At 55.6% G+C, this 23,179-nt stretch overlaps 1 protein-coding gene across 7 annotated transcripts in view; it reads right to left on the reverse strand.

The window, feature by feature from the left end:
* Nucleotides 1-23,179, reverse strand: part of MSI2 (musashi RNA binding protein 2) — a 372,281-nt gene that overhangs the window by 42,834 nt on the left and 306,268 nt on the right. For 6 of the 7 annotated variants that reach the window (XM_036269141.1, XM_036269142.1, XM_036269138.1 and 3 more), the window contains exons 9-10: nt 15,334-15,448; nt 6,664-6,738 (exon numbers count right to left, since the gene is read on the reverse strand). In XM_036269141.1, the coding sequence (XP_036125034.1) occupies nt 6,664-6,738; nt 15,334-15,448 (190 nt within the window). Of the gene's footprint in view, nt 1-1,917; nt 2,983-6,663; nt 6,739-15,333; nt 15,449-23,179 lie in introns of those variants that run through there. The other variant, XM_036269143.1, reaches the window with a different exon arrangement.

Here is a 23,179-nt window from a genome sequence, read left to right on the forward strand (position 1 = left end):
CCCGCCTTTAGCTGGGGCCACAATTACCTGGAATAAAGGTATGTCTGAGGTTCCCTTGCAGCTAAAACTGGCCATGTGGCTAAGGTCTGACTGACGGGATCTAAGCAGTGTCATCCATGACTTCTAAAGTGTTATTAAAGGGAAGAGGTGTGCTCTTCCAGGATGACTATGCAAGGACTGGCGCTCAAGCAGCCTTCTTGCGATATGAGATGGAGTCTTACGCTGAAGAAGATAGAACAGGAAGAGGGGAGAAGCCAAGACCTAATACTATGCAGCTACATCAGCAGAGAGAAACTGGTCCTATTCTTCTGGGTTTTCTTACTTTTGTATTTTTTTTTCTTAAAACTGATTCAGTATTTAAGGGTGTCATATCTCTGCCTGGGATACACTCCCTCCCCCTTGAGCTAATTCCATTTAGCTTTGCAAAACCCAGCTCTGGAGTCACCTTGTCTAGGGCCGTCCTGACTGCCCTCTGGCTGGCCCCAGCCCACCTTTGTCCCTCACAGCAGAGGCAGACCCCTCTTTAGCTAAGTCCTGTCCCATGATGCTCAGTGGTCTGACCCTGGTTCTCTCTTCCTTGGCCGGGCTGTAAGTGTGTTGAAGAGCAAATCTTGCTCATGTCCAGATATCTGGTGCATGATGCAGAGTCTGGTGATCAGTAAGAGGGGAGGGGGGATGTGAGGTGGGCAGAGTCCCAGACACTCTCTGGCTTCACTCGGAAATCCTAGGGCAGTGGTTCTCAACCTTCCTAATGCCGCGACCCTTTAATCCAGTTCCGCCTGGTGCATGTGGGCGGCCCCGCCTGGAGACGATCGAGGAGCCCTGTCTTGATTCCTAAGACCATCGGAAATATGTGTTTTCCAATGGTCTTTGGCGACCCCTGTGAAAGGGTTGTTTGACCCCCAAAGGGGTCACGACCCACAAATTGAGAACCGCTGTCCTAGATTATTCTTTCCACTGATAAGCAGACCCACTGGCAGGCAGATCCACTGGGTGACGAGAAAGGAAAACCATGCTGGACAGTGACCTAGTAGGGACACGAGGGCCAGTTCTAACGTTTCCAGTTGTAGAGCATTTACCAATGTACAAGGCTTGTTCACCTACACACATTGTCCTACTTAAGTTTACCTACCTACCTAACCAGGTACTGCTATTATCCCCAGGGCTTAGTTGAGTCACCTGCACAAGGTCACGTGGTCATTATGCGCCTCAGTGGGACCTGGAAGCGAGATATTCCAGCTCCACACCCAGCACCTCAGGTGCCTCCTGCACCTGCCCTGTTCAGGGACGTTAGGGAAGCAAGCCACGTGCAAATCACACAGAGGCCGGTGTGCACACGCACATCTGAGCTCGCACACACCTGGTGCACAGACGTGAAGGGCCCCAGGGGTCCCCCCAGCGTTCTGACTGGGGCAGGAGCGACGGCGGAGGAAGAGGCCGGGGGCGAACCGTGCAGCTGGGCATGCATATGCTGTCTCCCTGCTCGAGGACAGGGCCACCTTGAGCAGTGCAGGGGACATGAGGAAGCAGGGACCGGGGACAGGCGGCAGCCAGGGGATCTCTGCATGCTCAGAAGCTGCACTGGGCTGTCACTGGTCCTGTGACTCAGTGCGTTCACCTTCCCGGGAGCGAGAACAGGACCCTGTCAGGCTAAGAGACAGCAGCACACAGCATGTCCGTGGTAAACCATTTATTTTTCTACCTCAGTTGCTTACAGGGGGGCGGGAGTGGGGATAAAATGTCATTAGGGAGCAGCACAGATGAGCTATTTACAGAGATGGAGAAAATTCACAATGGCCAAAATGTTGGGGAGGCAAGCATTCTAGGACCAAAGCAGCAAAGCAATCCATAGCAGAACAAAATAAAAAGGAACAAAAAGCCATACAGATTAAAAAAAAAAAAAAAAAAGAGCACTTATGAAAAAGCCTGTGGGAAAATAAAAGAAAACTAAGGGATCATTGCATGACGCATCTGCGGTGGGGTGGGCAAACCCGCACGGGCTGCCTCGAGGCCACGGCGCTCACGGGGGTTTGCTCACACCCAAAGCACCGATGGCACACACGGTCACTTCTCACAAACCAGAGTGTGACCAAGGGGTGACTCCTGAGGGTCCAACTGAGCTGTACCTGATTAACCCAAGAGAGTGGGGGTTTTCAAATGGGGAACGGGGGTCCGGAGCATGGGAAAAGAAAGCCCTTTTGGGGGTGACCATCAGGGGTGCCAAGCCGAGAAAGATGGACCCTCTGGGTTCTTCCCCGCAGGGAATGCAAGGCCGGCAGGGCCGGGCTGAGGCAGGTGTGGAAGGAGGTGCGGGTCGGTGCCCAGTCCTGAGCGTGGCGGCAGCCAGGCAACCCCGCTGCCTCTGGAAGACGGGTTGCTTCTTCTTATGGCAGCGGCCACTGAGGAACTGGCCCCAAAGGCAGACACCCGATCGCGCTGATCTAGTGTCTTCCAGATTAAGTGTCTCATGTTGGTATTATGGAACTCTGTGTGTGTTCACGTTGGCGTGTCCACCCTGGGACGGAGGTGCTCCAAGCCACCTGTCCCACCCGCGGCCCACCAGCACGCCCAAGCCCACGCCACGGAATGCCCAGTGAGCCGGTCTGGCCTTCTCCCGGGACCCCCGAGGAGGCTCTGCAGAGTTTGTGAGAAGTTTCCCTCGGCCCCATCACATTCCGGGGGAGGACGCAGGTGGGGGATGTTCACAGTGGGCACAGGAAACAAAATGGGAAGGGACTGGAGAATAAAATTACTTAAAAACGGTGTGAAGCAATGAGGACATGAGTCTCTTCCACGAAGTGAAAGTGAGTGAGAGGACATTCGTGCAAACAGGCAGCCAGGACAGCTCAGTGGCCTCTGACAGCAGTGGGCGCCCCGGCCGGGACTGTTCCTCTCTCTAGCACTGGTAGCAAACCCCAATTTGTTATGCCTCTCTTAAGAGCTAGTTGATAAAAATTATGTCTTGTGAAATCGGCAAATAGTCTGCAAAGTGAAATGAGAACAGAAGTTAACAGATTAAACTGAGCCTGGAGGGGAAAGAGAGAAAACGGGGAGCCACTGGGCAGGATCGTAACGATCGAGCCCACGCACTGATCTGTGGAACTGGGGGACGGGGCGCACACGGGATGCCTGGGCCCCGGGAGGAAGGAGCCATTTCCACAGTGGGTGGTCATCACCCCCTAGTCTTCCCACAAAAGAACTGCTCCCCACTCCAATAACTACCGACAGGCATCTCGCCCTCTTCACGGAGCATTTCCCTTCTTTTCAGACCCCAAAGGTGGGCAGAGGTGGGCATTACTTAGCACCCACTGTGCGCCCCGGAAGGGCCCACAGGTGAAGCGGGCTCTGCCGAGAGGGGCATCGGACACCCAAGCTGGTGATGGGAGCTGGCAGAAAGGAGGCCCCGGTGAGGGTTAGACTACGTGCCCGAAAGACCGGAGTGAAGCACAGGACAGAGACCCTCAGCACCCTCCGGGACCGGTGTCCTTCGTTGGTCAGCGAGCTCTCTCGGATGGTCAGGATGGAGTCAAAGAGGGGCTGGGAGGGTGCAGGACCCACGCACACCGCAGGAGAGACGAGGGGGGAAGGGGGAAGTGGGCACACAGTGGGGACAGGGACAAGAAGGACCACGAAGGGAAAACATCGGGATGTGTGGTGGTGATGGGGCAGCTGTGCCCATGTCTCCGACACAGGATCCCATGGCACAGGGAGGAGGGGTCCGCAGAGCCCACCTGATGGGGCGGGGAGAGGGCAGGGAGGCGGGCTGCCTCTCCTCGGGGTCGCCCTCTGCACCCCAGGCCTCTCGACCAGATCTACTAGAATGTTCCTTATTGCACGAGACCAGAGACGATGTCAGAACACTGCAGAGCTTCCCTGGCCCAGCCCTGGCCCTGCAGCCTGGGCTCCAGGAGGGGTCAAGCCTGGTTCCCGAGGGAGACGCCGCTTGTGAGGCCTTGCTGGGAAGTCCCGGGGACTTCCAGGTGTGTGGTCTAGAACCCCAGGCTGCTGGGGGAGGGGGCCTTGGGAACAGACGGACAGAGCTCCACTCCGTAAGTGGCTCCTCCAGGGGTCAGCCACTGGGCAACCCCCTCTGGCCCAGGGCCACGCCACACCCCGACCCTGAGGACAGGTGCTTCCCTCTTGGGGCCACTCATGGCCATCAGTGAGGACACATGAGAGCCTTCGAGGGTGTAAGTGGGATGGAAAAATGGAGGGTCTGATGGCTGAGAAAGAACAGAACAGCCAAGTCCCACGGGTCAGTGAGCCTGTCTGGATGCTTTAATGCCTGATTCCTGTCTCGGTCAAACCCATGTCATTGTGTTAAGCTATTCACCTGGTGATAAACAGGTGGGCCGTGGACACCGTCACTCCACGCCCATTCCACGCCCTTTACCACCGCCTGCTCCGTTCCCAAAGCCATGGCTTACAGGACGGGGACCTGGGGGAGCCCGTCTCACTCCACCAGCCTCAGCTGGTTGCTTGTGCATCTCTGTCTGTTTAGGACAGACCTGAGGGTGCAGGCCCCTTGGACAAGAGTTCTACCAGACAAGTCTTGGGTTGCCTCAGGCTGCTCCAGGGGCAGGCTCTCGATGGGCCTTAGCATGGGGCCCACTCTGGCACCCCCAAGTTACGCCATGTCAGGATCCCCCAACTCTGTTCTCCTGGGACTAGTGCTGCACCAAGGGGGCAATGGCAGCCTGGTTGTGAAGGGAGGCAGCTGCACCCGGCGCACAGCATGCTCTCATAGAGCCAGGGTGTGTGAGCCTGTGCCTTCTCGTCCTCTGGGAAGGGAGCCAGGAGACGAGGGCTTCCCTCAAACCATCACCTGCTTCTGGGCTGAGCAGCACAGGGAAGGGCTGGAGAACAGGGATGGTGGCACTCTGGGTCTCCCTGGGGAGGACGGTGCCCACGTGTATGTGTGGACCAAGAACTCCACCATAACACACTCTTCCTTTATGATCCGGAACAGCGTGTCCAACAGCTTTCTGTCATGATGGAACGTTCTATATTCTGTGCTGATGGTAGCCACTAACCACGTGTGGCTAACTAACCGAAAACTTCATTTTACTTAATTTTAATTAATTTAAATCTAAATTTTAGTAGCTACAAGTGGCTGGTGTAGTCATACTGGTCAGGGGGATGCTAGAGAGAGAGTGGAAGGTGGTACGTGAGGCCCCTGCCACCTGGGCCCACATCCTGGCGCTGCCCCTGGAACAGGGTTCTCTACCCTGGGCCTCGGCACCCCGCCTGTAAACGGGGAAATCTTACGGAGCCTCAGGTGAGTGAACCGCAGAGCAGCCTGGCGGTGGCCCCTGTGGTCCTGCTGAGAGGCCCCAGCCCCTGACCACAGAGAAGCAGTGGGGAGGGCTTCCCGAGGGCCTCACCCTGATGTGGAAACTGCCCAGCCCCAGGGAAGGGGACACCCCATGGGAGAGCCCCCTGCTCCTCCCTTGGAGCGTCTGCTCCTGCACCTCCTCTCCCTCCAGCCAGGAAGCCGTGCGGACCTCGCGCCCACTCTGCACAAAGCCCTTCGCGGAAGGCGGGGTGAGGTCCAGAGGCGCAGTGGCCTGCCCGTGGCTCTGGGCAGCCTGGGGCTCCGGCGCTGGCCGAGGGATCTGTCTCCCATGAGGCGCGGCTCTAAGTGTCCCAAGTGCCTCCAGACCTGCCCCCCACATACCCTTCCCCACCCCAAAGCTCAGTCTGAGTCAAATGCTGGGCCGAGCCCCGCACACGCCCCTCCCACTGCCCTCCTCGCTGGCTTCAGAACACTGTCCTCTTGGGGCCGCGTCTTGGCCCCCCTGCGTCTCAGGCCTGAGACCCCAGGCCTCTGGTCTAGGCTGGATGACCACCCAGGAGTGCAAGTCCGCCTGAAGCCCAGCTCCCCATGGAGCCTCCTCCCCCGGGACAGAACCCAAGAGGACAAAACTCTTTCCCAGTGCCTCTCTAGAAAGCCCAGCTGTTCTTCACACAGACGCTCCAAGCTCCTCAACATACTGTCGCCTGTACTCCAGGTCTGGGAAGGGCTGGCTGGTCCCCTCAGGGGAAAAGCCAAATCCCAGAACATCTTGCTTCCCTTAGCGCCCCTCCCCCACCCTCAGGACCACGCCTCCCCTGCTGCCCACCTCGGCCGGGCCCAGGCCTCGAGCTCCATGGGAGCTGCAGTGGCCTGGGCATGTCGCTGACATCCACACAAAGTGGGGGAGAGTCTGAACACCCCACCTAAAACGGACAGCAAACCCAAACCCCCACAGCACACCCAACACACACCAGAGGGCACGGAAGGCGTCAGGGCGGAGCTGGAGGAGGGCAGGTGGGAGACAGGAGACAGCGGGCAGGGCAGAAAGGGTGAGAGAAAACCCTGGCCTGAGAGCTCAGTCTCCGGTGAGAGGACCACCCCCGACAGGCTCCCGAAGGGGGAGGTTGAGCCCGGGAAGGGTGCCGGCCTCAGCCCCCCGCTCCCCCAAACATGGCCACTCTCAGACCAGCGAACACTCGGTGAGCCACAGGCTGAGCTGCCCTGGCCCCGGAGGGGAGTGGGTGTGAAGTTAGCACCACAGGTCGCTTCTTGAATGGATGTATAAGTTGTGTTTTCTTTAGGGCCCCCCTCCCCCCAAATGCAGCTCACAGCCCAGGTTTCCAAAGACCCCGAAGACAGACACTCACCTGGGAACTGATAGCCATAGCTAGGAGCAAATCCGGGGTAGCCGCGGCCATAGGTTGCCACAAAGTTGGGGTAGCCTTGAACAGAGAGAGACAGCAAGTCCTGTTAGCACAGATGCTTCAGGTCAGTGGAGGGGGTACGGGGGCGGGGGGGCAGGAGAAACAGCCCGAGTCATTCTCCACAAAATGATCTGTCTCGTCTGAGGGTCTCTACCCTGGGCCTGGGTCACCTCTCTTCTGCGGTGGGGGCGCTGCTGTCAGCCTGCTGGGAGCTAACCCGTGTCTGGGCAGACTCCCAAAGCCCATGCACTTTCTCGACTTGCAGAGCAAATGCCATGTATTAGCACCAGACACAGGGCCCGTGCCTGGCTCTGACATTTGGAGAGCTTACCCTGAATGTACTTTACCTTAAAGCTATTGACAGTGGGAGATTAAAGTCCTCCTAACGCCTCCTCCCAAGGCGGTGGCCAGAGCCGGAGTTCTTGGGGCCCACAGTTTAGTGATGAAACGCAGGCTGATCCTGTGCCTCTCGGGCCTAATGGGCCATGGCCCAGAGGAGGCAGGTCTCAGGGGCCCACGTGCAAGCAGACACACCCAGGGCACCCGACATTTCCGAGAATGGTGAGGGGCTGGCTGTGTTCAAATGTGCACACAAAACGTGGCCCAAACCAGGGAGCCTTGTGTCACGAGTTTCGACCGGCATCTCCCAGCAACCATCTCTTGCAGACACCTGCCTCAGCAGGTAGCGGGCAACGGGTTAACGGAGGGCTGCATGCTGGCCGGGCATGGGCACAGAGGACAGCTCTGGGGTAGTGGCCGTCTCCGGTCTGCTCTGAGACTGCCAGAGACATGCCACGTCAGCTCTCAACCTGCTGTCGTGCTGCAGGAAACTGCGCTCTTCAGGCCACTGTGATTCAGGACACGAGGAGGCTGGTGGAGGCTTCCCGGACTGAACTCCCACCGGCCATCGGAGGCCCGCGGCTGCCCGTCCCCACCGCCAGGCTCACGTGGTCCCCTTGCGTGTGGGGTCCTCGCCACTGCCCTACCACCCTGCACCCGCCCAGCCTGGCCTGGGCTTCGCCCTCTCGGACGGCTGTCTGTGGTTGTGCCTGGCTGCCCTGCACCCTCTGGGGGCCCGGGAGAGGCCTGCCTCCGTCATGGAAGCACCTCTCAGCTGGGCAGGGGGGGCCCTGGGCTCGGCCAGCAGAAGCCTTCCCAGGACCCGCCTTGGGCTGCTGCGGCAGAGGGAGCAGTTCAGAATGTGTTCTGGGGTTAGGAGCACAACCAGCGTCCAGTGGTGGCAGCCCGACAGGTCACTCTGGGCTGTCCCGTGGCTCTTCCGCTGCGCGCCCGGCTCCGGCCTGCTCTCCAGCCGTCCTGGCAGGTCTGTGTGCTGCCCAAGCCCCTCCAGCAGCCTCCCTCGCTGCTTCTGCGGCCAGAGTTTCTGCTCTGGGATAAAGCGGGTCTGGGCTGGACAGTCACCATGCCCTCCAGCCACAAGGGCGACAGCTTCCCACGTGTCTGCAGTTCCACACAGCCCCCTAGACAGCCCTAGACACAGGCTCCTCGGGCTCCTCGCCCCCCTTCCAGTGGGACTCTCACACGTTACCGTTTCTCTGACCCTGCAGGCGAGGACGAGAGGAACGGGATCACTCACTAAATGCCGCCTCCTGGCGCCACGAGTCGTCTGCTGGCCCTGCAGCCTGCTCACAGAGCTGTTGGGCTTCAGGGGTGCAGACCCAGGGCCCGCCCTCACCTCCCTGTGTTCGGTGTCAGGCTTCCGCTCTGACCGTGGCTCTGTCATCGGCCCAGGACAGAAGCTTGCTGGGCTGGACATCCAGGGGCCTGGTTCCAGTGCCACCTCTGGCCCAAGACCTTGACCCTCGGGGGTGAGGGTGGGGGTGTCCTCTCTTCTCTCTGGGAGCTTGAATGGCCCTCTGCAGAAAGCTCTGGAGCAATGCCGGGCCCAATTCTCAGCTGACACCAGCTGCAGCTCCTTTCCGTGTCTCAGCAGAGCCCTTCCGAATCCGCAGTCACACTCGCCGGCCCGCTGACCTGTTCCGACCTCGAACGGTCTTGCCACCTGCTCCTTCCCTGTGTATCTCCCAGCTCCTGGTGTGCTGTGGGCAGAAGGCTGCCCGACCAGACAGGACGACATGGTGGCTTTGCACCGGTGGCTGAGGAGCAGGACCCGAGGGAGATGTGGAGCTCTGGCCCCGACGGGGAAAGGAGAGGACAGAGGGACAGAGAGGAGGGACAGAAAGCAAGGCGTGGGTGCCGGCCGTGGACACAACCCTGGCTGCTTCCCTGGAATGCTCTGTGGCTGGCCAGCTCAGTTCTCCTCGGAAGTGATCACCTGCGACCAAGCCAGATCTCTCAGCACCAGCCTTCTCGTACCATCACTCCAACACCACCGATAAACGGACTGTGTGCAAGCGGCCTGGTCTCTGCTGCCCGGGGCCTTCCTCACGAAGACGGACTCCTTCACGCTAACTGCAGCACTGGGCTCTCACACATTTTAGTGTTATTCTGACAGCCAAAGTGGGAACCCCTATGTCACCTGCGAGGCTCCCTCGGGTGGGTGGGGGTGCGGGGGGCGGACTGCCAGTCCCTCCCTGCTTCCGGCCACCAGGACGAGTCCCTATGTCTGCTCTCTTCCTGGCACACGCGGAAGTCTTCAACAAGAAGGAAGAAAGGCATGGTCAAGTTCACACCAGTCTGGGGCTTTACCCCCATCTTCCCGGAGATGTCAATTTTGTCTCCTGAACAACGAAGGTGAGAACCGGCAGCTGCCAGAGTGGGGATCTTATCTCAGCCCCCATCGCTGAGCATCCTTTGGGTCAGGCAGATGAAATCATAAATCTATAATACAACATCACTTCAATTTTCCTCTTCATTCACTGCTGTGCAGCCCAGCTCTGCCCCCGCGGCGCCCGGCCCCGGGCTGCAGAGCGATCGCCCATCACGGCAGGCCCACGCGGAGGTCCCATCAGGCCACATCACGGTCAGATGACCCAGCTGCCACTTCCATTAGCAGTCGGCCCCTCCCACACCGGCTGCTGCCCAATTTATTTGCTCCAGTACTCTGGACGCCTGGTCAACCCCACAGCAATTATCTCTTGTCATTAAAGAAAAAACCAGGCCTTCTGCCTGGATGGCCACTGTCCTTACAGACAGGCTCTCCATCGTGGGGAAATAAATCCGAAATCTACAATAGAATTGGAATTCGCCAGTCAGCTCATTTTCGCACCCCCGTTGGGGGATGACGGCAGAGTTCTCAGAGGTGTGGTTCTAGACCTCTGCTCCAGCCCTGGGAGAGCCCGCCCTCCAGACCGGCACGTGGCTGATCCTCCCGGGGTCCGCCACGCAGCTCCGCAGAGGCAGGACGGCTGCTCCCACTGGCCCCTGGCTTGAAAGAGACAAGAGACCGGGGCCCGTGGCAGCGTGAGCTCCGCTGCGGGGTACAGAGCACTCCCGGGCCCCGGGCCACGAGGTCTGTACACAACACAACACCAAATGCCAAGAACTGTTCCCAGGCAAACGCCTACAAAGATGCCCGGCCCCAGAATCACGGGCCCCTCCAGAACTCCAGTTTCTTCGGACGTGCGAGCCATGTCTTCCGTGCTCGGCAGCAACACGCGGCTCAGACAGAGTCGAGGGCTGAGCTCCCTCTGCTTGCGGAGACAGCCGAGCGAATGGAGACCTTGGCCACGGCCTCCGCAGTTATTTAGGGAAAGACGACTCCCAGGGGAAACCACAGGCCCCGTCCTGCTGCGGGTTCCAGCCCGTCTCCACTTGGTTGAGTGAGCACCAGGTCCCAGCTCTGGTCCCTTCATGTCAGGAAACGCAGGGCCAGGGTTTCACGGGGCTTCAGCAGGCCAGGGCAGAGGACGCCTCTGGTCTCTGCATCTGGTCCGTCCCTGCATCTCCACGCCACTTCCGGGCCTGCAGGGTGACGCTTTGCAAGGCCTCAGCTCGAGGAATTCCTCCAGCACCGGTGTCAAACCTGTTCAATAGCATGTGCCGCGAGGGCAAGCGAGGGCAAGGCAGTGGGACTGGGTGGCCAAGAGGAGTCAAATGAATCAACAATAATCACGTTTCCTTCTATTAAGTCCTTTCGTGAAGGAAAACCGAAGGCGTCCAGTGCACTGAGCCGGGAGCTGCGGGCTCCTCTCTGCTGCTGCAGTGAACAGTCTGAGCCACACAAGGGCCTTTCGCTTGATCTGCGTCTTGTCTGCTCAAAGGCAGGGAGACGTGGCCCCTCCTCTTCTCTCCTACATCCTTTTCAAGGAATTCCCACTGGGCCGATTATTCCATGATTCTGTCAAAGGCTGTGAAAGCTAAAACCAAAACAGCTGTAGGTTCCCCCCAAGGGTGTCTGCAGCCATATCAGGAGAGATCGAGAAAGAATAACTGTGGAACTCTATGTTCATCAGCCTCCCTGTGATGAGACCTCCCCAAGGATGGAGAACCTTAGGGACATTCAGAAGTCAGTCCCGCAGTTTCCTGGTCACTGACACCAGTGTGGCTGCCGTCTCAGCGGTGTCAGCTCCCCGGGTAGAAGCGTCGTTCTCTGTGCTGTCTCAGCGTCTAGGACAGGGCTCAGCACTTGGCAGGCCCTCAGTAAATATTTTTGAATGAATGGATTTCAAAACTTCGCTGGTTTATGCTTTCACTTCTAAAAAGCCCTAGAAGTGCTTTTTCTGTTCTTGCAACAAAAAAAAAATGTTTAAGTCACTGAAACCTCATCTCATTCCATGTGTTAATACATTTTAAAAATGTTCTTCTGCGTGAGCCCAGGTCAGTGGCCAACCTGGCGGAGGCGGCGTCCCAGGACTGACGCAGGCCTCGTACCCCACGGAGGAGGACAAGGTGACCGCGGGGCATGCCACCCTCCTGAAGGGCCCCCCAGCCGCCACGGCAGAGGGCGGGGCAAGGGCTGCAGGACAGCACAGATGGCACTCCCCTCGCCCCGCCCGGCTGCCAGGGGCACCAGTGGGTGAAATGGGAGGGCAGCCTTCGGCACTCCAGCCTGGCTAGGGAGGCAGCAGGCAAGCAGACCGAGAGCCTGTCTGCCCTGCGTGCTGCGCCTGACTCACCCCTCCGGCCCCGACTTCGGTGCCTCTCCGGAGGACCCATCGCACCAGGTGTCTAGGTGGCCTCACCACAGTGGCACAAAGTTCAGGAGGGCCGGGGCTGCGGAGGCCTGGAGCGGGGTAAAAACACAAAGATAACCCAAGCCCCGGAGCCAGGGGCATGACAGGGGCGGAGGTGCTGCAGCACAAGCTGCACCTGCAGCCGCGGGTGGGAAGGTGCCCACTCGAGTGGTCACTGCCCCAGGGTACCAGTCCCAGCAGCTCCCAGTCAGAACTACTGTACTTTGTTGGCCTGAAGACACGTTTTTTCACATCTTAACATCTCTTGGAAGTGGGATCCATCTCATCATCGATGTGGTAAGAAAACACCAGTGCGGTTTCATCGACAGCATCTGATTTCTTCTCCGAGTGGTTTGTGAGCCACAGCAGCTCTGGTTTGACGGAATTCAGCACTGGCTGGTGAAGTGTGGTCTCGTTTGTCCTCAACAACCCCTTGACGTGCGGGTCCCCACAGCCTCTCTGGGAGGGGTGACAAGGACAGGGAGGCTGCCACTGGTCCCGAGTCACGCGGCTGACAGGTGAGGAGCCCACAAAGCCCTGTGGAAGCCGGGTCAATGCCATCAACTCTGCCCAAAGGCTCTCAGCTTGCTTTGGGGGGAGCCCTCTGTGACCTCAGATGGCTGAGTTCTGGGGTTCTGCCTGGTGGCAGTCTCCATGTAGGCAAGTAGCAGGGGTGCAGTTGATGGACGTGGGCCGGGGGAGGTTATAACTCAAGAGCTAACAGACTCTTCACACATTTGTTGTTGTTGTTGTTGTTAATCCTTACCCGAGATATTTTTCCATTTATTATTATTTTTATTTTATTTTAATTTTTGGTTAATTCTTACCAAAGAGTATTTTCCCATTTTTTTTTTTGGAAGGGAGGGAGGAAGAGAGAGAGAGAGAGAGAGAGAGAGAGAGAGAGAGAGAGAGAGAGAGAAGGAAACATCGATGTGGGAGAGACACATAAACTGGTTGCCTCCTGCATGACCCTGACCAGGGCCTGGGATCGAACCTGCAACCCAGATACATGCCCTTGGCTGGAATTAAACCCGAGACCCTTCGGTCTGCAGGTGGACACTCTAGCCGCTGAGCCAAACCGGCCAGGGCTTCCTCACATTTCTAACCAACAGTTACTTCTTCACTGAGGCTGGAGAGGACGGGGACGAGTGCTGGGCGGAGGAGCAAGCGCAGGCCCCTCACATACCCACTCTCACGGGAACCACCCTGCCCCGAGCAGGAGCCAATCAAACGGCGTCTGGAGGAGCACAGGGAGCGTCCGGGTCTGCCCATCACCATCGTGGTCAGACTCATCCCCAATCCAGGAGCCACTCAGCCCCCCCCACATGCCTTGCCTGGACCTGCCCCACCCAGCCAAGGCTGTTCCTGCTGTCTGGATGGCCCTCGGCTTACTCATTCTTCCAGCTAAAATGTCACCTGCACAGGGAGCTGGTCCCTGATTCTTCACACCAGTTTCCTTTCCTCTTTCTCTGCTCCGGAAGCACCCTGTGACTTCTCTGTTCTGACAGATCATGCACCTGTGACTGGCTGCTAACGCTCCTCTCTCTCACTAGCCACGCCTGTCTCCCAGTGCAGCCAGGGCCGGCACACGGCAGGTGCAGCAGACCCACGCCATTCCTAAGCACCTCCTGCCGTGGCTCCCACCATGGGGTCCTGGGCGCCTCCGTTCAGGATCGAGCCTGGGTGTCTGTGAGTCCTGGTCCAAGCCTCGCTGGACACAGCCGCTCGTACCTCTGCTCTGGCAGCTGAGAGGAGTGACTGGTCGACTCCCCACCTCTGCTGCTCCCTGAAGCAAGCCCAGTGCCTCCTTCGAGCAGGTAAGGGCGCTGAGTCAGACTCAGAAAAATGGGGGCAGCTCCTGAATCTGGATCCTAAAAAAGTCTCCCATTTTATGCCCTAAGGCCGATATACAGACTCCAAAAGCCAGCAGGTGGTGATGAGCTCAACTCCTTGGGTTTTTAAAAGACCCAATCCATTCAGTTTCTCCTGGTGTACAACACAGGGTCAAGACCAAATAAAAAGGACTGTTCAAAATAAGGGCCCAACAAGTGTCTTACAGTCAAGCAGGAAATACTTCTCAAAGATTTCTAAAAATAACCTTATAATAATTACACTCCTAGGTAGAAATATATTTTATTCCGGTTCTTTAACTTTTCTCCTCTTTAAATTCTCTCCTCTATACCACACTATTTTAATTACTATAGTTTTGTGTGATGTTTGGATACTCGGTCAAACTGGTCTTTTCTCATTTCTCCTTTTAAAACATTTTTTGATTTATTCTTAGTGTTTCTTCTTCCAGATGAGTCCTAGAATCATTTGCCTAGTTTTGAAAGAGTTACAAAAGGATTTTTCTTTGAAACTGTTAAACCCAAAACACCACTTTTAGAAGAATTAACATCTCGGCCATTTTCAATATTCTCATGGCATCTCTCTCCATTTCAAATTCCTCAAAAATAACTTTACCTGCCCTTGTTATTGCCTCAGAAAAATGCTTTTCAATAATTTATAAAACCAAGGAAAGTTTTTATAAATTTATAACTAAGCCAGGAATGGTTTGAACAGCAGCAAATCTGAAAATACATGAAGAGCTTATCTAACAATGCAGAAGAGGGCCTCCCGGCCAAGCCGAATGAAACCATTACAACTACACAGCTCATGTCCCTGACTGCGATTTCACCATTAACTACCATTTATCCCATTTAATTAGTATTTTCCCAACACACAATAACTCGCACTAAAACGCGGTTCTCTCGCCTTGAAATTTCTAATTATTGCAGTGACCCACACCATTATGCTATACCCTGCTTTCTCCATCTTTCATGCCATTTAAGCAGGAAGATTTTCAATTATCTACGCAGGACGGACAGAGATACCTTTAAGGAAGGGGCATAATATGCAACTCAATTTCTCTAAAAGCCAGGAGAGATCATTTTTCGTCAGGACAAACACACTTGTCTTTCATCATCTTTTTTTTTTTTCTTTTCCCTTTTGCAAATAAAGAATAAAACAGGCTATTTAAAACATCCATTTAAATGTAAATTTTGATATCCCAAGAGAAAAATGTTAATCATTTAAATAGACAGGATTATTGCCCACCCTCACCACTTCCCCCCTCTTTCAAGTTGCAGATGTAGCTTGGCCCACACACAGTTCAGCCAGCCAGGAGTCCTATGTCTTTAAAAACTCCCAGTCAGGAGCGAGGGCCAGGGCAGAGGGAGGGAGGGGCTTTTCTCCCCTTTGAAGGAGGGCGCGGAAGGAAAGAAAAGAATGCCCAGTACCTCCTATAAGCCAGGAATGGGACAAGGTGATCATCCATTCAGTCCTCCCTCCCTTCATCCATCTCTCCATCTCTGCTCATTTAATAGTCACAGCTGTCTAGCAAGGGGGATATCATCCTCATCTACAGACGAGGAAACTGAGGCCCAGACAGGCAAAGCAGCTTGCCCAGCTGGTAGGTAACCCAAAGCCCCCAGCCCATGCTGCCCCCGCTAGGCCCCCGGGTCCCACGCAGACTCACCCAGCATCCCCATGCCAAGCATGAATGCGTCCATCGTGTAAGGCAGTCCCCGGGCCCGGCCTCTTGTCCCAGGTGGGAACATGACTTCTTTCGGCTGAGCTTTCTTACATTCTACCTGTTAAACAGAAAGGCCAACAAATGAGATGCAAACGAATTCCACGTAAATGTCAAGTGCAAAACTGATCTAGTTACAAGCTGGGCTATTTTTAGCCTTGCTCCTTACTCACTGTAAAAATAGCCTTGCCAAGTAAATGGCCTGCAAAATAAATATTTAAGAAAACACACCATTTGTGCAAATCCTGCTTCAGAAAAACCTACAAGGATGAGATTGGGTTTGGAAGGGCGGCAAGGACGTAAGCTTAAGATACACGTGTGTGGGCTGGGAGCTCACACTGTGGGGCCGGCAGGAGAGGTAAGGAGGCAGACATGGCTGCTTGCAGCGCCTGCAAACAGTAACAACAGCAACAGTAACAACCCCGCATGCTTGGTTGGCCCTTTACATGTTTACAAAGACCTCTCAGGTTCCTTCAAGCCAGTGACTGCTGGCATTGGGGGGCGTCGGATTCCACCTCTTACCAAACAGAGGCCAGTTAGTCTGAGCTCCATTCCACAGATGAGAAAACTGAGCGCCAGAAGGCCTGGGTAACCGGCTGTGAACCATATCCCAGCAGGGGCAGGCCTGGAAGCCGGACTGTGAACATTTCCAGGTCAGCGATGCCACCATCTCCCGAAAACCGTCCCCAGCACACCCACAAGGGAAGAAAATGACTAAATACAGATTCTGTTCATCTGGATTACAGGTTTCTCATTTTGCACCTACATCTTCAAGGGGTTGATAATCATTTCTGTTTCCTGTCTGCCTCCGAAATGTCCTAATCCTATTTTGCTTACACATCCAGAAGTCACTTATTTAGAAACGTACATCTACATCCATCTCTACTACTATCTCTATAAACAATAAATAATGCAAACCCCAGGACATAAGTCAAAGTGTTGCCAGCTGAAGTTCCTACAATGCTTCACTAGGGCTCCTCGGGCCTGTGCTCCCCGTTACTTGCTCTTCACGGATAAACTTAACAGACATTGGTAGCCAGTAGTCAGTCCCACTGCTGGTGAAGCTGGGGTGCCGTGGGGGGACAGGGTGCTCACAGCAGCAGAAGCAGCTGCATGACAGCCTGACAGTGATGAGGGTCTGACAGGACCCGAGTATCTGATTTAAAAAGCAGTCTGGGGCCATATGGTCTAGGAGCCCAACTCTGTGGCTCAACAGCTGCTGAGGGTATCGCTGTCACACAGAAAACCACCGTTGTTCACAGCACGTCCGAGAGAGGAAGACAACGTTCAACTGTGTGCTGTACACTTCGTCTTCACAGGACCTACGTGGATTGTCCACCTGGAGATCTCACCCCGAATATTTTATTTTTAAGAATATTTGAGTGCTTAAAGCTGGGGGGAAACGAATTCCCTCGAATATTAACTCCTCTTTCTTCAGAGACCAGATAACAGGTATTAGTCTTGTTCTTTAAGGAATGATAACCACACACGCTTTTTAAAAAATGGACAAAATGGTTCCACATTCATGACTAATATGCTTAATACAAAGAGTTTTCATAGATTAAAAGGAAGGAGGTGAGCATCCCCGAAAGAGGAACGGGCAAAGGCCACGAACGAGCCATTCACAAATGGCTAATGAAAAAGCCACATCCCACAATGAGACGTATCTTTCGTCCATCAGACCGGCCGTGAAGGAAGAGTTATTTGGTGTTGAGTCCCCGAGAGTATGGGTAGGAGGGTGGAAATGGCACCGATTTCCTGGAGGACAGTATGACAAAATATCAAAAGCCACACACATACACACACCCCCTTTGAGCTAACAGATCCGCTTGTAGGAATTTGACTTGCAAGGACACAGGCATGAGACTATTCACCACAAGCATTCATTATCCCTTAGGTGTCCAAGAACAGGGAGTTGGCTGGAAGTTCGGTTCGCCCGAGCGGACTGAGAGCTGCACAGAAACGGAAGAGCGTGCCGATGAATCCCGACGCACCGGCTCTGGGCAGCCTCAGTCCCGGGCACACCGGGCTGGTCACCCTCATGGCAAGCGAGGGCAGCGAATTCTGGTGCTTTTGTGGAAAATAAACAAGGTTATACATCATATTGGGAAAAAATATGAAAAAGACATAGCAAAGCTGTCTTAGAGTGACTTTGCTCTGTAATTTCCATTGTGCATTTTGTTATTGTTTATTTCCCAAGTTTTCAGCTTGAGTAGTACTGCTGAGGGTAGCAGCGAAAAGGTGACTAAACGTAAATAAATTCTTTGAGCCCCCCCGCGTCTGCACGTGGCACGCGCGGGTGTGTGTGTGGCTGCAGGGCCAGAGCACGTGCTAGCGCGTAACTGGGGCCGAAGGGCAGTACCACGCTGCCTGGGGCGGGTTTATAAATAAATAAATAAATAACTTCTTCCTGCCGTGGCCTGAGGTGACCTCTGAAAATGGTTCACTATTCACTTGACCCAGAAAACCATGCAAGACCATGCAAATCAAGAAGTTCACATCTTCGTGTTTACTTTAAGAACAGTCGTGAGACTGCCCAGGCCATCAAGGGTGTGCGTATTCGAAAGGTCGCCGAGCATCTGAAAGATGTCACTTTGCAGAAGCATGTGTGCCTTTCCGTCATTACAATGGTGGAGCTGGTAGGTGTGCCCAGGCCCAAGGGTAAGGCTGGGCGCAGGGTGAGCGGCCTAAAAAGAGCGCTGGATTTTTGCTGCACATGCAGAAAAATGCAGAAAGTAATGCAGAGCGTCAGGGTTTAGACATAGATTCTGTGTCATTGAGCACATGCAGGTGAGCAAAGCTCCCGACATGCAGCGCAGAACTGACAGCGCTCATGGTGGACTGACCCCCACACGAGCTCTCCCTGCCACTTTGAGATGATCCTCCTGAAAAAGAGCCGATTGTTCCTAAACCAGAGAGGGGGTTGCACGGAAGGAAAAGATGCCCCAGAAGAAACTGGGAAATGAAAACACATGGCCTGGGAGTAAATTCTGCAAAAAAAATAAATGGTAATAAATAAATAAGAAAGAAAGAAATTCATCCGAATGGGGTGTATCAGATTTCTTCTCTAAACCCAGGGGTGACAATTTGCTCCCGGACTCCAGATCCCAGGACTCAGAAGCGGGCTGAGAAACCTCATTTGCAAAAGCCTGCCCGAGCTGGGAAGAGGGGTGGTCTCTGCGCAGGCAGACAGATAATTACCTAACGGTAACACCAGGATCCGGAATAATGCCGCTAACCAGCTCACTTTCTAATAGCTCTATCGGTGACAATCTATTGCATTGTCTTATGAAAACCTGCTGCCTGTTCCTAGGCAACCTGATCAACGAAAATTTCAGGTTTATACAATTTTCATTTAGGGAACATAAAGGTTAACTGACTGTAATGGGAATATTTTAAACAGACCCACCTACTCTCTGTCTCACTGAGAAGGGCTGGCAGCCCCATTTAATCCTGCTGTCTCTGCTGGTGTTGCTTTGGGCACACTGACTGCGTGGGTTCTGCCAGCCACCGCTGTGCCAACACGCGTGCTCCCTAGGCCAGGGGCCATGGCAGCCGTACTCTCTGGGGGACCCAGGCACATCCTGGGCACTGGAGTGACAGGGAGAAGTAGCAGTCGTACCAGGGAGCCTGGCCTGGCTGCACTGGAGGCTTCTGGAAAGATTTCTCAGTACCAGGAAGCCTACCCACCCGGGCTAGACCCCTGCTCCTTTGATGATGTTGCACGAAGAAACATACAAAAGGGGAAAGAGGCATAGCTATTCTCTGTATCGTGGGTCCTAGTGTAGCAGTTCTGAACCTGTGGGTCGCGACCCCTTTGGGGGTCAAATGACCTTTTCACAGGGGTCGCCTAAGACATAACTGTAGAAAATTACAGTTATGAAGTAGCAACAAAAATAATTTTATGGTTGGGGGTCACCACAACATGAGGAACTGCACTGAAGGGTCGCGGCAGTAGGAAGGTGGACCACCTTCCTAACCTCGTGGGGCAGGGGCTCACTGAGCATGAAACTATGTCCCTCACTCTCCACACTGGAGGAAACCTCACGGCCCCCACCAGACCACTAGTTCTCAGAGCGGGATCAGGGCCACCTCTATTCCCTGGTCCCTCCATGAAGTTCCATATAGAGCACAGGTGACTTCCATGCTCATCATGGTCAAGGAGACCCAGTCTGTTTAGCTCAGCGGTGCTGAGGAACTCCATGCACCCAGCAAGGGCCCGCTGGGGGAGACGCAAAGGTAATCAATAAAGCAGGCCTCCAGCTCCGACAGCTCTCCTTCCACTGAAAAGAACAGACTCCCCGGCCGGTGTGGCTCCGTGGACTGAGCGTCGGCCCGTGCCCTGGGAGGTCACCAGTTTGATTCCCAGTCAGGGCACTGGCCCAGGCTGTGGGTTCTAGCCCCAGCGCGGGAAGTGTAGGAGGCAGCCAATCGATGGTCTCTCTCATCCATGTTTCCATCTCTCCCTAAATCCATAAAAACATTTAAAAAGTAATAATAAAGCAGAACAGACTCTGCCGTGTTCTCTAACACCGAGACAAGTGCTCACACATCAATACGCTCCGTCGCTGCTGGGCCTGCCAGCCTCCGGGGCCTCTCGAGTTAGATCACATGTGCATCGCACACAGCCCAGCCCTGCCACCTCCCACCGAGCCCTGTGCAAACAAGAGACCTTGGCATGAGCAACCCGAGTTATAGTCAGAACCCAAATGAGGAAAAACCAGAGAATCTCTGCAGCTGAGGTCCCATCCTTAGGTAATCTGGCCACACACAGTATCCCAGTCAGCTGTGCCACAGATACGCCTAAATTTAGTGGCTTCGAGCAACAATGTATCATTCTTTCTTGTGGTTCTGGGAGGTGAGTGGGCTGGGTGGGGCTCCTGCTCGCTGTCGTGTGTGTGTGGTCCAGTGGCGGCTGGGGCTGGAGCCAGAGAAAGCCTGGGCTCAGGTGGAGGTCCGACTGGCTTCCTCACTCACACAGCAGGCAAGCGACGACTGTCCATGGTGATGGTGGTGAGGGGGTGCCTACTCATGGCTTCTCCAAGGCATGTGGTCTTCTCACAGTGACAGCAGCGGAGACCCAAACACAAGCATTCCAGGAGACAGGCAGAGGCTGCAAGTCTTCTTATAGCCCAGCCTCGGGAGCCACACTTACTGCCCTCATGCTGTACTGGTGACATGGCGGCCCCGATTCGGTGTGGGAGGGGAACACGGAAGGGCGTGGACCCTGGGAGGCAGATCGTCAGGATCATCTTGGGAGACTAACCGCTGCAGGAGGACAGTGGTGTGCAGCTGGCTGGGTTCCCCGGGCAGTGGGCACTGAGGGCTGCCTTCCCAGGGGGCAGGAGCAGGGCAGGGCACTCCCCTCCCAGGGCAGCCACGGAGGGGCTCGTCTAGCACCCCAGGTCAACATCAGCAAAATGTAAGTGGTTCTCCCGGTGATCAGACCTCTTGCTCCAGCTGTTTCAACACCACCCCCAAGACCCCCAAATACCATCAGTGTTCCCACCCCACACCAGAGTGCTGTGTCTAGGGCAGCCGTGGTGGGGATGGAGATGCTCCTTCCTCACTCCTAAGTCTTGGTCCCCGAGTCTCCTCAACCAACATCCAGACCCCACCTCCGCAGCGTCTCAGTGGCTGCTGCTGCTTCAGACGGCGGGGGCACGAGACTTAGCGGGAAAGCCATTTAGAGCTGTACTCGAGGAGGACTCTTGTAACAGCTTCTCACACCGGGAAGGCCGGTCTCCCAGTTCTAAGGCTCACGGCTGCCAAAGCCCAGCAGAAGCCCCACATCAGGGGCCGAGGACCAGCTCCCCGAAGTGGGTGGGGCTGGCCTTAAAATGTCCATCTCTAAGTACGCTGCTCTGCTTGGCAAACTGGCCTGGGATGGCAGGGTGTGGCTTCCTGGCAGCCCCGCGGCTACGGGTTCAACAGGACACTCTTTAAGGGTGTCCTTCAGGGGACTCATCGCACGTGTGTGCTTGCTGCCCTTAGGGTGGGGGCCTCTTCCCATCAGGGTCCAAAGCAACGCAGCAAGGGCTGTTTCCACCTCTCTACTTAGAAATAATTTCACCTGCAGGAAAGTTGTGAGGCTAGCACAAAGCACACCTGTGTACCCTTACCCAGGTCCCTCTGCTTTGTTCGCACTCCCTCCGTCTACACCTGTGACTGTTTCCCAGGCCTACCTGAGTTGCATCCAGTATGGTCTGCCTATCCTACACAGGACACTTCCTTACATGGCCGCAGTACCGTCACCGATCTCAGACATTTAACATCAATATGGGGTCTTCCTGTGCTCTCAGCAGGCCCAGGGCTGTCCTTCGACATTGCCCACCTTCCAGAACAGGAGCCAAGGCCCAGGGATGTCAGACGCCTCGTCTATGGCTGCAGACCCAGCCCATGTGTGGCAGGGCAGGCTGGAGCCCAGCTCTGCCTGATGCCATGGCTGGGCCAGGGGAGTGGGGACCCTGCCACACCCTAAGGGGGAACGCTTGGCACTGGCTTTGGAGAAGGTTCGGGGACTTCTTTGGGGATGGCTCCCCAGCAGCTACTGAGTGGCTGCCCCCGCCCAGCTGGCCTGGAGCCCTGGCCACGGTAAGGCCCCTGCTGGGCACCTTCTGGGGAGGACCAGGCTGGCAGTCTGAGAAGGACGTGGAGGTCCGGGGAGTGAAAAGGCTTTTGTTTTTTCCCAGTCTCTACACAAACAGCCCTAGTCAGCACGCCCCCCAGGGCCGGGGGGGAACCAGCCCTTCCTGGTCTGGCGAAACCCAAGCTCTGGGCCTGTGGCCTTGGTTTTGAGCCCAGGACAAGGAAGGTCTGTGCGGCCTGAAGAGGCCAATGTTTGCAGCTTCACTTCTCACCCAAACAGGTCACGTTAGAAACGACTCACTCCTCCAGGGACGGGGCCTATTTCAAAGGACAAACCCACCGCTGGCTGCGCAGAGATCAACAGGGACTGGCTGGTGGGACGGGAGGGGAACAGAGGGGTGGGCGAGTGGCGTGGGATGACCTGTGGCTTCCACAGGGGGCATGCCCTCTGTGAGCTTCTGGAAAGAAGCTCCGAGATGAGTCCAAGATGGCATCAGCAGACCACAGCCCAGTGTGGGGGGCCGGGGGCCTGCACAGCTGCCCAGGCCGCATGCCCAGGGGCGGCCTGCCCCCCAGCTATTGACGAGCTGAAGAACGAGGCTGATAGCACCCAGGTTCGGGCTGACCAGCACGTGAACCCCCGCCGAGAGCGGGGGGAGGGCCGGCCAAGGGAGGGCAGGACCCAGGTCTCCTCCACGTGGAGCTCACCCCTGAGATGGACTCGCATGGCATCTTTCTCGGAGTGACCTTGGAGAGTCAGGTCACCTCTTCTTGGTTCTAACGTCCACTCCAGGGGTCCCGTTTGACACAGTCACTGTACTCATTCCCGGCCAGCAGGGTGACTCAGGGAAGAAGGGACACAGCACGTCCTGAGCACTCCCCAGATCCTAGTCGCCCACTTCAAAACCCCTGTTCTGTGCCACCTCTGGGCACCCAGGCCCTGCCCTCACAACCCTCCCGCCGCCCTCTACCCAGCCTCAAGGCCCACTTGGACGCTTTCTTCCACAAGGCCACCCCCGGGCCCCGTGTCAAAATTATTTTTTCCCACACTTCCAGAATAAATCTCATCTGTCGGTTTCCTCTGCTGTTTTTATTTTTCAAAACTTCTTACTCATTTTAGAGAGAGAGAGAAAAGAGAAAGAGAGAGAGAGATAGAAACATTGATGTGAGAGAGAAACATCATTCAGCTGCCTCCTGCACGCCC

This window comes from Molossus molossus, unplaced genomic scaffold, assembly GCF_014108415.1.
Source record: "Molossus molossus isolate mMolMol1 unplaced genomic scaffold, mMolMol1.p scaffold_m16_p_19, whole genome shotgun sequence".
In the NCBI taxonomy this organism is placed as follows: domain Eukaryota; kingdom Metazoa; phylum Chordata; class Mammalia; order Chiroptera; family Molossidae; genus Molossus; species Molossus molossus.